The 15,027-nt window shown below is 41.6% G+C and overlaps 1 protein-coding gene across 3 annotated transcripts in view; it reads left to right on the top strand.

The window, feature by feature from the left end:
* Window positions 1-1,513: 1,513 nt before the first annotated feature.
* The window catches only part of Acot9 (acyl-CoA thioesterase 9), a 48,680-nt gene continuing 35,166 nt past the window's right edge, over window positions 1,514-15,027 (top strand). The window contains exons 1-4 of one of the 3 annotated variants that reach the window (XM_057759501.1): window positions 4,085-4,287; window positions 9,939-10,036; window positions 11,996-12,022; window positions 12,898-12,943. In XM_057759501.1, the coding sequence (XP_057615484.1) occupies window positions 4,268-4,287; window positions 9,939-10,036; window positions 11,996-12,022; window positions 12,898-12,943 (191 nt within the window). In that variant the 5' untranslated portion in view covers window positions 4,085-4,267. Of the gene's footprint in view, window positions 1,655-4,084; window positions 4,288-9,938; window positions 10,037-11,995; window positions 12,023-12,897; window positions 12,944-15,027 lie in introns of those variants that run through there. The other 2 variants (XM_057759503.1, XM_057759502.1) reach the window with 2 other exon arrangements.

Below are 15,027 nucleotides of genomic sequence, written 5' to 3'. Positions count from 1 at the left end.
GTGTAACAAATATACATATATTTGTATGTAACAATAATAATCCAAATGAAGAGGCTCTGAATTGCAGAGGGAACAAGAGGCATTGGGAGGGGAAGAAAGGGAGGGTGAATGATGTAATTGATTATATTTTAATTAAAATAAATAAGTATATATTCATTTATTTTCTTATATATATAAGAAAAAATGCAAAGGCTGGAAAAATGGTTTAGAAGTTAATGTCATTGTGGTAGTTTGAATAAGAATATCCCCCAGAGGCTCATATATTTGAATCCATAGCTATCAGTGAGTGGCAAAATTTGAAGGGTTAGGAGGCATGATTGTGTGAATATGCATATCACTGTGGGTGGGCTTTGAAGTCTCAAAAGTCATGTTAGGCCTAGTCTCTTTGCCTATGGGACAGGATGTAGAATTCTTTTTTTTTCTTTTACACAGGTATATGTACAGTTAAGTTTATTAATGACTATTTTTGAAGCCAGCCATTTTGTTCAATACTTAAATAACAAGCTATTTAGTATTAAAGCGGAAGGTACTGCCACAATGTGACAGAAATACAGCTCTATTCACAAACCCTTTACACAATTATATATTAAATGCTAGTTTTATTTAAGCAAGGCACCCCTACTTGTTCTAAAATATGGGGTGGTTACCCCACTGGAAAAGCAAATGTGGAGAGTCGGATTGTTTAATTTCCAACTAGACCGTCATTTACCACAGGAAAAGACTTGACCTTCATTAAGGCATCCACATCTTCATTGTTTATCTCATACTCTTCCACATAGCGCTGCCCCATGTATATTCTGTGCTTTTCTAAGGCCTTCTTCTGCACGTCCTGCTCGGGACTCCATCTCAATTAAGGCATCACCCCTCCTTTTCCCATCTCTATTTAAGAGGAAATGAATTCCACTTTCACTGTTGCGGGTTCTGCAGTCTGAGAAAAAGTTAAGAACATGCTCCACAGTGCAGGACCAAGGCAGTCCCTGAGCTCGAATGAGATAGACATCACCCACCTCCTGTCCTAACTTTGGTGGGCTCAGCTCCTACTCAGGTAGCGGTGGGAGGCCTTCCAGGTAGGTAGTTTTGGACTCCTGGCTGTAACCCCGCGCCGGCGACCGCCAGCCACAGCAGGAGCAGCGGGGCGCGCAGGGCCAAGTGGGAGGCGGCAGAGGCCGCGGCGGCGGAGGGTCGGGCGGGCACGGGACCCGCCAGTCTCCGGCGGGTGCAGGCCCAAGCTGCAGGCTGCGCGTCTGCGAGGCAGCGGCCGCGCCGGCGGCGGCCCCGAGCAGCAGCAGCAGCAGCAGCAGCAGCAGCAGCAGCAGCAGCAGCAGCAGCAGCAGCAGCAGCAGCAGCAGCAGCAGCAGCAGGCGGCAGCGGCCCGAGACTCCCGACTGGAAGGTGCCGGCGGCCGAGTAGATGGGCAGGCAAGTGGTACCAGTGCTCCGGCAGCTGCTGCAATTGCAGCCACAGTCCGGGGATGTAGAATTCTAAGCCATTTCTCCAGCACAATGTCTGCCTGCCTACTATCATGCTCTCTGCCTTGATGGTTGTTGGAACACAGTCCACGAATGAAGCTGCATGAGGACAATTTTCATTGCTTGTGAGAAAACTCCAAGAAAACAGGACAAGAGTCCTGTGACCTCAGTTCTCCAAAGCCCAGGTTTGTCCTTGGAATGTGCTTTTGTGCTCCTTCCAGGGTCATGGTGTTGCCTTGGTCATGGTGTCTCTTTACAAAAATAGAATAGTAATAAGGCAGGCAAAGGAGCCAAGTTCAGTTCCTAACATTCATATCTGTTGGCTCACAATGACTCACAACTGCCTATAACTCCACTTCTGGACTCCACAAGTACCCATTTGTCCTCTCGTGTGTGTGTGTGTATGTGTGTGTGTGTGTGTGCGCGCGCGCAGATACACACACATAATGAAAACCTTAAAATCTCTTCCTATAAATAAATAAAACTATGAGAAGGATAATATATTTCAGAAAGGCATTCAGACCTACTTCTGAGATGGGTCATTCACATAGTTCTTAATAGGAGCAATAGACAAGTAACTAAGACAGTCTCCTAATTTATTCTGGATCCTTTCCACACTCTTTGGCATTAGGGTTCAAATACAGGACCTTATACATGCTAGGCAATACTACCTCTGCGCTAACATCTCAGCAACACGATTGCCCTTTAAATTATTTTGAGACAGAGTCTTACTATTTTGTGGAGATTGGCTTTGAAACCATTTCAAAGCCCAGACTAGCTCAGAACTTGTGATCCTTGCACCTCAGTCTCCAAGTAGCTGCTATTTCAGGCATGTTATCCCATGTCTGATTCATGTTGATAATTTTGGATTAGCTATATGATTAATATGGGAAATAAGCTAATTTTAAAAACAGTTTCTTTAGCCTCTGAAATCATAACATAGTTTGAAAGCTGATGACATAGTCTCCCAGGAAAATCCTTTACTTAAACCAGATACCCAGAATCTATATGGCTCATCATCCCAAGGAAATATGATTATTAAAACGTTTTGGTCATACTACATGACTGAACTATAACATTATCAATTTATGTTATTTAGTATTCTGCTTGTAGTAAAGACATTGCTAACGTATCTGTAAGTCTATTGTTAGGTGTTTTGAAATTTTCATTACATGTGGGACACAAGTAACAATAAAGGTGAGTTGGCAGATGTAAGGTAAGGAGAGGGATTTTCATCATTATACAGTTCTTACATGCTTCTTGTCTGGCTTTGTGACTACTTTGCCCCTTACAACAGCCACAAGAACAACAATGAGACATCAGGGTTGCTAAGACATTAAAAGAATTTAAAAAAAATTATTTTTATGTGTATGAGTCTTTGCTTGTGTGTATGTATTCATGTATGTGTACTATGTGTGTGGCTTGGCATGTGCAGAGGCCAGAAGAGGCCATCAGATCCCCATGGGATGGCTTTGAGCTGCATGTGGGTGCTGGGCATGGAACCCTGGTCCCCTGAAAAAACAGCAAGTGTTCATAACTGCTGAGCCATTTTTCTAGCCTGATTTAAAAACCTGAGCTAGAGACACACATGAATGCTACGCTGGCTGGCTTTAACATGACTTCCCTGACTTGAGAATTAAGTGACCCAAGTATTGAGAGTTTTCCCTCTTTAAGTATCATCTGCAGTGGAGTTTATGGGGTTCATTGCGCAGGACTTCTTTTCTAAAAAAGCGTTTCCTAGGCTCACGAATGGTCACTTATGCAAACATCTATATTAGTAGATTGTGACTCAGCACCTGACCATGGGTCTGGATGAGGGAATTCTTGTTAATAAGACCTTCTCATAATCGACTCTTTTAGGAATGTGCCATAATGCCTAATATCTGAAATTTTTTTCTTTCTTTTTTTTCTTCTTCTCCTTTCTGATACTGGGGATTGAACTCGGGAACTCAAGCACTCTGCCACTTAGATCCTTCAATCCATTTTTTACTTTTCACTTTGAGATTGGATCTCAGTGAGCTTCAAAGGCTGTACTGGACCTTACTCTGTAATCAGGCAGATCTTGAATTTGTGATCGTTCAGCCTCACTCTCCTGGGTTTCCTGGATAACAGGCATGGGCCTCCCTTGAAAAATTCTCTTCAACTTAATTTTCATCACTAAGAATTTTTAAACCAAAACTTCAAATAAAAACAACAACAATATTTCTTCTGACCTAGACCAAGGCTTTAGCCAAGGCTGGCCTCTAATTGGTGGCCTCAGTCTTCCTATTGCTGGGAGAACAATCATGGTATCCATATTTTGGAAAGCTGCTCAGATGATGTCAAGGGCAAGAAGCACAGACTGGGAGTAAACCTGTAAGAATCGGGAACTAAAGAGTTCAACCAGGGCTGAGATGCTCCCAGCCGCTATGCCCCTCTGCTGTGCTGAGCTGTGAGGAGCGGTTCCTTTACAACTGAGGGAAGAGTCCGGTCAGTTAGTCTAGGACCCCACCTAGCTGATTGAATGGGAAGTTCCATTGAGCCTGTCTCCAGCTGCCCACCAATCAAACATCAGGACTTGACGTTCTCTACGTGATAGTCCCGCCCCCGAGGAGCGTAGCCCCGCCCTTCCGACCGTGAGGCCCAACCGCTCCCGGGTCCCCTTGTGGCGTAGGCTCCAAGCAAGATTCGTTCCTGGGCGGGCGGTTGCTGGTGTTTCGACTCCGGCTCACACTCAGGCTCTTCTGTCACCTTTTTTTGCTTCCGCCCAGGAGTGTGAGAGATTTGGTTGTCCACCCCTGGCGGGGCAGTGGAGTACCATGAAGCGGGCAGCGATGTGGTAGGTGGCAGGGCGTGGAAGGGCTTGGAGGAGCGCTGTCCTAGGGCGCCCACGCCTTCGTTTGCCGGCGCGGGGCGGAAGAAGCAGTGGACGGGACAGAAGCAAAGGATGCAGAAAGAGGCACCCAGCAGCCCATACCCGGGCCCAGCGACCTAGCTTGGAAGAATGCGAGTCTGCCCTAGTGACTCTGGCACTTTAAAAAGGGAAGACTCAGGGTGTTCCCTTGAAATTCCTATCCCTTTGCTCACCATGGGTGTGGCTGGAACCTTGGGGTAGCCCCTTTTCTGGAAGCCAGTATTTTCAGTTCTGCCTTGCCAGCCCTTTTCTCTTTGAAAAACGTTCTGGAGGTTATGTGCTTGACACACTTGGAATCTGATTTAAGTATGTTATCACGTGTGCAAAGCGTTCGGGTTCGGCTCACATAAGCTGATTCATCTGTTTTTAATTATTTTAGATTTCTTTTTATTATTTTCTGTGTATGAGTGTTTTCCTTGCATGAACGTCTTTGAACCACATGCATGTCTGGTGCCTGAAGTGGTGAGCCTCCATGTGGGTGCTGGGAATCAAACCCAGGACTTTTTGCAACAGGTGCTCTTAACCACTGAGCCAACTCTCCAGCCACTTGTTTATTTTTGGGGCAGGGTTCCACTATGTAATCTTGGCTGGCCTAAAATTCGATTCGCACATCAACCAGACTGGCCTTGTACTCAAAGAGATCCCTCTCCAGTGCTAAGTTAAGGGCATGTGCCACCACTTCCAGTTCTTGTCTGTATATTTATTCATTGGTTTGAGAGAAACAGCCCAAGTAATATTAGCTGGCCTTGAACCCATGGCAGTCCTTCAGCTTTCAACATTTTTAGTGCTGGGATTTACAGATGTTCATTATCATGCCCTATTTAGAAAGTGACTCTGATAAACGGCAAGGGTCTTGTAATGAAAGGGCTCTGTTGGACCACATGGGCAATGAGAATGCCTTTTGGTAGATGTAATCTTTCCAGTTGGCACAGTTTAAAGACTGAAGTCTCTAGACTAAAGGGCATATCTGGCTGTCCCTATTCCACAACATGTAAATTTTTTTTCTGCTTGCCTGGTTTCCAAGAGAATGACACTTGCTCTGGTTTCAGAAGTCATCCTGCTGTTGGTGAACTCGACCTTGACTAATTTTCTAGGGGCCCTTGATCTGCCTTTACAGTTCCTAGGAACCTTGCTATCAGGTGAATAAAGTGGGTCTTCTCCCCACCCATCAGCACCTAAGGTTTGTCAAACTATTTGAAGACAGGCTGAAAGTCATTACAAGAAGGGCATGATTACCTTTGGACATAATGTGAAAGAAAGGCTTCTATAAGCTTTTTGGCCTTGCCCTTGTGCCTTCTTCCACAGGACCTTTCCAAAGGGTTGTGAAATTTTATTTTCATGTGTATGAATGTTTTGCTTGCATGTCTACATGTGTTCCATAAGCATGCCTGGTGCCAGTGGAGACCAAAAGAGGGCATCACATCCCCTGGAACTGGGATTATAGATGGTTGTGAGCCACCACGTGAGTACTGCTAACCAAACCCAAATCTCTTATAAGAGCAAGAAGTACTTTTTAATGGGCTAGAGAGTTGGTTCAGTGACTAAGGGTAGTGTCTGCTCTTCCAGAGGACCCAGGTTCAAGGACTCCATTTGCAGGAGATCTGACCCCCTCATTTGGCCTCTTCAGGCACTGCATGCATGTAGTGCACAGACATACATGCAGGCAGAACACCCATACACATAAAAATAAAATCTCAATTTTTTTAAAAAAGAAGTAGTGTTAATTATTGAGCTGTCTCTCCAGTCCCGACAACTCCTTTCTTGAGCCCTTCTAACCCAGCTTATAAGTTCTTCCTTGCACTCTATGTCATTGTCTTCCTTTCTTGTTAGTCCTGGTGAGCCTTGGCTTCTATCAGTGTCTAGTCGAGAGGTAATCCCTACATAAGGACAGACTGTCTGAGGTGATCAGGTTTAGTGTATGCTTGTGGGGCTTTTTCCCAGACACACATGCATCATGCCACTTGATTTAATCTCCATATTGAGGTATTTTCTCATGGTAACGGACATATGAATAACCTTGTCTGGGCTATTGTAGCTGAGGTACTGGATAGCAGCACAGGCCTTCAGTCATGCTAAGCAAGTCCTCTACCTCTGAGCTGACACCCCCAGGCTTGTACTATCTGATAATACACTGACAATTCTTTTTTTTGCCATTTTTTCCGTATTTGAAACCTAAGATGGAGCTAAGCCATTTCTTTTCAGAACTGCAGGTGATTCTAGCTCCCTAGGCAAGCCATGGAGAGGTTGAAATTCTCAGGTCTCTTTCATTAGAAAGGTTCCGTGCTGGGGTCCTGTGGCCTGAGTATCCTAAAGGATCTATGATAGTTTCCTTGAAAAACTAGGGGTCATGTTGTGGCGCTCTTGTGGTTTTATCAGAGATGAGAAGGAGAGTGAAGCAATCTTGAGGGACTGAGGGACAGGCTTTTATTAAGCAATTCTCCTGCTCTTTTGCTTAACTGCTTCATCACCTACTAGTGGGGCTGTCCTCTAAGCATAGCACTGTTAAGTGTGTTTTGTAGTACAACATCACAGAGTATACTTAACACAAACCCAGATGACCCAGGCCAGACCGAATGCTACAATTTACAGCACCCAGGTTGTAAATCTATAGAACAGTACTGTATTGAATGGTGTGGACAATTGTAACACAGTGGTAAGTTACTTCTATGTCTAAAACGGAAAAGATAGAGTATTTAATATGGTGTAGAAAATAAAAAGGGTGCACTCCCCTGCCGTTAATGGAGCTTACAGGACTAGAATTTGGTCCAGGTAAGTCAGCTCAAAGCACAAATATATAGTACAGCTGTTTAAAAGCTATTCTTTTTTCATATCAATGTTATATGAGTCTTTTTTCAAGTTTTTTTTTTTTTAATTTTTTTCTGAGCAGGGTTTCTCTGTGTAACAGTCTTAACTGTCCTGGAACTTGCTTTGTAGACCAGGCTGACCTCGAACTCCCAAAGATCCGTCTGCTTCTGTCTTTCAAGTGCTGGGATTAAAGGTGTGCACCCCCACCGCCTGGGTTTTTTCAAGTTTTAAGATATACAGTTCAGGGACTAGAGAGATAGCTGTGTAGTTAAGAGCACTTGGGGCTCTTCCAGAGGACCTAAGTTTAAATCCCAGCACCCACGTCAGATAGTTCGCAAATACCTATAACTCCAGCTCAGAAGAGTCATTCCCTTGGTCTGGACCCCACCAGCACCCACATACAGCAACACTCATGTCCACATACCCCCCCACACCCCTTTACCTCTTGAATGTTGTGATTGTAGGCATGTGCCACTACCCTTAATTTTATATATGCTGGAAACTGAACCCAGGGCTTCAAGCATGATAGGCAGACACTCAGCCAACTCAGCTATATGCTCAATTCATACAGTTTTTTTTTTAAAAAAGTGTTCAAATATCCTTAAAATATATATCCCATCTTTTAAGCTGCATACAAACTTAGGACATGAAAATCACTTTAAAAATATGTTGACTCAGGTGTTTTTCTGAATTCAGTTACCCCTGGGGTTTGAATTCAGGGCCATTTTGTCTTTTGGCGAATGGTAGCAATGGGAATGATTAGTTTTTCTTTTTGTAGTGGGTTTTTCATGATTCTCTGTGCATGTGAGTTGAGGTGTATGCACATGTATGTTTACAAGTGTGTTGGTTTGCATGCAGCATCAAGATGAGGCCATTGAGTACCCTGCTCTAACACTGGCCTTATTCCCATGAGACAGGAGCTCTCACTGAGACTAGAGTTGATCATTTAGGCCAGCAAACCCTGGTGGTTTTCCTGTCTCTGGGGTTATAGGCACCCATGAATGATGGAGGAGGGTCATCTGTCTATGTGTTACTTTCATTGGTTAATAAAGAAACTGCCTTGGCCCTTTGATAGGACAGAAAATTAGGTAGGCGGAGTAGGCTAGAATCCTTCCCAGTAAGCCACCACCTCGTGGTGCTACATAGATTATTAGAAATGGGTTAATCAAGATGTGAGAATTAGCTAATAAGAGGCTACCGATAACGGGCCAGGCAGTATTTAAAAGAATACAGTTTCTGTGTTACTATTTCGGGTAAAGCTAGCCAGGAGCCAGGCTGCAGCCCACCGCTCTTATCACTACAACCACACCTGACTATGTGGTTGCTGATAGCTGAACGAAGTTATAATTTACCCATTGAGCTACCTCCCTAATCTCGCCAGTGTTTTTTATAAAAAAATATTATTGTGTGTATGTGTGTATATTTGCATGATGTACATGTGTATGCCATGGTGTGCAGGTGGAGGTCATAGGACAGTTTTGTGGAGTCAGTTCTTTCTGGTTACCTTTCTATGAGCCCTGAGGATTGAACTAAAGTTGTGATTTTTGTCACCCTCCATCCCCTGTATGTTCTTTAAAACTAGGTATGTTCTATTGCAGAATCCTAGTTTATGAGATGACAGAATACAGGAATACATAACCCACTTCCATGGCTAATAGATTTGAACTTATATAAAAGTGTATACAATGTTGAAAAATAGAAAATCTAAATCACATTGTGAAAACATTCAAATTTTAAGGTTAAGATCAAGAAGACTAGAATATTAATCTGTGTAGAAAAGTACAGAAAAGGGAAAGGTTACTGTGTGAAACAAAATGCCAAGTGACTGACAGCCATACAGATGAGGAATAAAGAGGGCATAAAGACTGAAGGCCTCCAGTGGGTGCTTCTGTTTTAGTGAGCCAACAGGGATTGTGTCACAGCTAAATAAGATGACTGGGTGGCAAAGGGGTTAAAAATCTCCTGTGAGGAAGTATCCATATTCATATCTTGTTTTGCAGTTGAATTAGTTGGCTTGGTGAAAGGTCAAAGATTTATTCTAGCAGCACATTAATTGTCAAAACTACATGTAAGTAGGTTTTTATAAAGCAGATTTCCTGAGTGACTTTCACTCAATGCTGTAACTCAGTAGCTTGCTCTAAGAAAAGGTAAACATGTAAATTTTTTTGGCTAGTCATTATCATAACATCATGTAGTGTAGGAATTTGCCAGTAACTTGAACTAGATGACGGTGTTTAGAATTCTTGATTTCTTCAGTAACGTTTCAGCTTTCAGAGTATGTATGTGTGGGTGGGGTCTAACTATTTAGCCCTCACTGTCTTAGAACTCACTGTATAGAACAGGCTGGCCTTGAACTCACCAGGATCTGCCACCATACCAGGCTGCTATATGTTATTACTGATATGGTAGTATATGGTTGTCAATATTTGCAAAAGTGAACTACCCATCAGCTTACCCAGCTCATTTTTGAGAGAATTGGTAAGGCTCCTTTGGGTACATAGCTTTTATTTTCTTTCTTTAGGGTCCTAGGATTTTTTCAACAAGTTTTGTAAGTACTTTTCTTTGAGTGCAAAGTGATGACTCAAAGTTCAAAGATGATTAGTTTGTAATTGAGTTGATGTTACTTGTTGAGGAAATGTGGTGTGCAAGTAAAGAACAAAGTATTTACTAAAGGCAGTGTGTGGTTAGATACTCTAGAAGAGGTGACATCTTACAGATTCGCAGAGAAGCAGCTCTGGAAATTTTTAAGTATGCTTTCTCTTGTTTTCCAGGCTTTGTACCTTGAACAGGGGGCTTCTTACTCATGGCAGAGGACTGAGTCAAAGATCCCAGTACACCAAAAATCATGGACCCTTACACATCAGTGAAGGCAAGCATGATTGTTTTTCCCTTTTGTGCCTATATGATGAAAAAGCCCATTTTCCTTGGGAGGTGGTGCACAGAATGATAGCAGCAGTAATGAACCATGCATGTTAAATAATTACACATATATGTGTGTAGGGGGTGGGCATTTGTACAAGAACACTTGTGCATACAGGAGCGTCGGTTTTCTTTGGAGTTACAGCTGGTTCTAAGCCACCTGATACAGGTGCTGAGAACTGAGTTCAGGTATTCCAGAGAAGAAGTAAATGCTCTTTTTCTTCTAAGTTTTATCTTATTTTTTATTGCTTTTATTGAGCTCTACATTTTTCTGTGCTCCCCTCCCTTTCTCTCCCCTCCCCTTAAACTCTCTCCCATGCTCCCTATGCTTCCAATTTACTCAGGAGATCATCTTTTTCTACTTACTATGTAGACTAGATCGATGTAAGTCTCTCTTAGTATCCTCATTGTTGTCTAAGTTCTCTGGGGTTGTGATTTGTGGGCTGGTTTTCTTTGCTTTATGTTTAAAAACCAATTATGAGTGAGTACATGTGATAATTGCCTTTCTGGGTCTGGGTTACCTCATTCAATATGTTTTCTAGCTCCATCCATTTGCCCGCAAAATTCAAGATTTCCTTATTTTTTTTTTTCTGCTGTGTAGTACTCCATTGTGTACCACATTTTCCTTATCCATTCTTCGGTCAAGGGGCATTTAGGTTGTTTCCAGGTTCTGGCTATGACAAACAATGCTACTATGAACATAGTTGAGCACATGTCCTTGTGGCACGATTAAGCATCCTTTGGATATATACCCAAAAGTGGTATTACTGGGTCTTGAGGAAGGTTGTTTCCTAATTTTCTGAGAAATCACCACACTGACATCCAAAAGGGCTGTACAAGCTTACACTCCCACCAGCAATGCAGAAGTGATCCCTTTTCCCCACAACCTCTCCAACATAAGTTGTCATCAGTGTTTTTGATCTTGGCCTTAAGGAAATGCTCAACATCCTTAGCCATCAGAGATACGCAAATCAAAACAACTCTGAGATTCCATCTTAGACCTGTAAGAATGGCCAAGAAGTACATGCTCTTAACCACGGCATCATCTCTCTATCCTGGATACATGTTAAGTGTCAGTGTTTCATAAGTCTCCCACATATAAAATAATGAAGGTAGTTGCATAATAGCTTGATGTAGAAATTGGAATAAGAATTTGATGTGTTCCTAGGAGCCTTGGGGACGGAGCAGTTTCTTCTATTCACTTCCTGTGTAAAGCTACAGAAGACTGGAACAGAGATATAGTCATGAAGAAGCCTGCCATTTGTGTCAACCTTAAATGCTTATCTATAGTTTTGTTAGAGGGACATTGTTAATGTATTCTTAATTGCACTTACTAATATTATATGCAGGCTATGGTATGTCTTAGGAACTAGAAATACTCATAAAAATTAAAATTGTCACCTCTTTAAGGGGTCTGAGTGAAAGAGAGAGAAAATATAAATATGTGTAAAATTGAAATTTCTTTGTTTTCAGCACCTACCAATCTTTACACTGACCAAACAAGTGAGAACTATTTTATGTCAGTGAGCATCAGTAATCTGTACTGTTTGGGCTATTTTGTATACATTATTTTTTGGGGGAGGAAATTCAGAAATAAGAATAATTTACTAATGGTGATGTTTTACAATTCTTTATGGTTTCACCATAATTAATGTGTTCACTGAGTATGTGACATATATATAACAGTATGATAGGAAATCTACCACTTTCAGGAGACTACATGTTATTCTTACCATAATTTGGTTTTGATCATTTTGTTATTGAAGGACCAGGTATAGCTACATTTTAATTTCCCATGACCGAAATATATATTTTGAAATGCTAGAAAAAACAGATTATTTGAAATATTGTATGTTTATTTTCTAATTTCAAATTAATACTGATAATCTATTTTCCCCTTTCCATATAGCATGTTCAGCTATCCATGTGAATCATGGTGTGTGGTAATTAGTATTGATTTTTCCCCTCAGCGCTTATGTTTTGTTTTAAGCTAATTCACTCTTGCATAGTGGGCACTAATTAAAATTAAATCACACTCTTTGCTTTACCTTGATTTAAGTCTTTGGGTTTTTTTTTGGCTTAAGCTGCTTTAATTAGGATGGTATAGATATGTAAGTAATCAATTGCAATAAAACCCAGTTTTAGATATTAGTATTAGTTGTTGAACTAAGTTATTTTCTCTAATACTGCCTATAAGAAGATAGGTGGAGATTCTGTTTCTAAATATCTTTGTTCCCAGACTGGGAAGGTAGCTCAATTGGTAAAGTACTTGCCTGCAGGCATGAGAACCTGAGACTGATCTGTAGTCCCAACACCAAGGATATGTAATGACATGGGTATTTGCGGCTCACAGGCTGGGTAGCCTAGCCTAGCAAGCTCCAGGCCCTGATAAATCCTGTCTCAGAAAACAAAGTGGCTCACTCCTGAATAGTGATACCTATGGTTGTTCTCTGGCTTATGCATGTGTGTATACATGTACAAAGGATTTCCATCTTAAAGGGACTCAACTCTTTTTATCAAAAGGCTTTATCAGCCCTTTTGTATGAAAATTTTATGATTTATGTAAATGAACCTCAGTAATTGACAAAAAAGTATGTTTATTTGCACTAAGGAGATGGTATAGTTGTTTCCCATTTTCAGAGAGCAGAGGCCTGATCCCTCCCCTGAGCTGTTATAGCATTGAATGGGAATTCAGGAATCTTGATACCTTTTGAGTGCATGAGCAGCTTTGCTTAGTTCCTGAGCATTTTGCCCTAACCCATTTTTCCTATTGCCTTGTTTCATGGGGTAATGGCTTTATTTTTGTTTCAGTTCGGGATAAGTTACGGGAGATAGTAGGAGTATCCACAAACTGGAGGTAAGCACTTTGGTTGTTTTATTCCCCAGGGATCATGCTAAGTAATATTTAGGCTCAGTTGCTGATCCTCTTCTATGGATGGGGAGACCTATGTGGAGGTGGGGCTTTCCCATTGGGGTAAAAACAACTACTTCTTAATGTTTTAATCAGTTGATGCATCATCACCATAAAAAGTGGGATTTATCTATATTGCGCATTTTCTTTTTTTTTCTTTTTTCTTTTTTTTATATTGCGCATTTTCAAAACTGTTTAGGTATATTCATTGATTCTCAGAAGAAAACTTGTAATGTTCTTATGGTATATTTTTCTATTCCATTTTTTAACACAGTGAAACTGAAACTCACAGTTAAGATGTGAGACTTGAACTCAAGTCTTCTCGTTTTACTGTTTCATGTAACTTGACTCCCTTATGCAAAGGCTTGGGAGAGTCCTGTGGTTTGGTATGTAGGTAGCACGGATCTTGGCCTAAGCCGAGGACACCCTTGTTGAGAAGCCATAGAAGGCCAGACTATGGTGGTGTACCATCTGTGGGATCCAGGCTCAATCTGGGAGTTTAGCAAAAGGCTTAGATGAGGTCAGGGTGCTCACCAAGTCAGTCCCCAGAAGGAGCTTGTGGATATGATGCTTCCTGGTGGAAGTCTAGTGGTCGGATGTCATGCAGAATTGAGTGGCCAGGGCATTGCCTCTGAGACCTAGGCTTGATCCAGGAGGTTACAGAAAAACAAACGTCAGGTTGTTGGGGTTACATACTAGGCTAGAGTCTGGAGGAGAACTTCTGACACTTGGGTATGGAGTAGAGTGGTGAAGGTGGGGCAAAGGGACCCATGTGTGGATTCAGGGAGGGGCATGTCTGGCTAGAAGTCTAGAGATTGCTTGGGGTGCAAGAAGAGGTAACCAGACTAGGATTAAAGTTTTTAAAACAACGTTAAGATTCAAAAATGTTTTAAAAGTTACATCTGATATCTGATGATTTTTGAGTTCTCCCCATCCAGAGTAAATTGACAGTTTACGCCTGTTTTTCCCCGTGAATTTGACTTTTACAGGGCTAGCCTGTTTGATTTGAGAGTATTGCATATTCTCCATTTATCTGGTACCATTTAACTTGTTTCTCTGACTTTAATATTTTTTGTGAACTAAACTAATAATTATCATTTAAATTTGGACTTCTTACATGTTGCTGCTGTTGTTTACATAACATTTTTGTTTCCTATTGCTTTTTCTGTTGTCTTATGCTTTACTCTTCTTTTTTCTCTGCCCTTTTAAAAATGTTTTCTTCCTTTTTAACCCTTTATTCCACTTTGAATACCTCCTTTGGATATCTTTCACTTATCTCGTTTGTCTCTCTTCTGAGATTGAAGGGATGGGAGGGGAGGGAGAGAGTCAGATGAGTGAGGAAGAGGAGAGTGAGAAGATGAGAATGAAGATGAACATGACAGGACATGGAATATGAGTGTCAGCACCCTGTCTCTTGCCTTTCTCTGCTCTCATGCTTAGTATTGAACTTAGGACTTTGCTAGGCAAATGTTCTACCACTAAGCTATGGTGCTAGTATGAATAAACCTTTTAAAAGATTTACTTATTTTCATGTGTAAGGCTGATTTGCCAGCATTTCTGTATGTGCATCATGTGTGTGTAGTACCTGAGGAGGCCAGAAGTTGATATCAGATCCTCCGGAACTGGAGTTACAGATGGCTGTGCATACTGGGAATTGAATCTGAGTCCTCTACAAGCTCTGAACCACTGAACCGTATCCCCGGAAGCTCCTGAGTAAACTTTTTATGATCAGTTGAATATGTGGTTCATTTAGGTGTATCTATATCAATAAGTATGCATTTCTTATGTATATAACTACTGACAGCTAATTCACTTGGGAGAGCATGAGACTTATATCCACAAACATGAAAATGTCATCAGAAATGTTGTTTTACCAAATGCTTTGTGGGAAGGGAAAGAAGGATTTGAAGATCAAGTAGGCCTTGATCCCTCCTTTCTTCCATTTATTTTGTCTGACTGACCTGTTTGAGGGAATGGATACTGGAATTGTGGGACAGTACCGTTCTTGTTTTGTGAAGCCTACCTTTTCT

This window comes from Chionomys nivalis, chromosome X (genome assembly GCF_950005125.1).
Source record: "Chionomys nivalis chromosome X, mChiNiv1.1, whole genome shotgun sequence".
Taxonomy (NCBI): domain Eukaryota; kingdom Metazoa; phylum Chordata; class Mammalia; order Rodentia; family Cricetidae; genus Chionomys; species Chionomys nivalis.
This window is presented reverse-complemented; position numbering and strand designations above follow the sequence as displayed.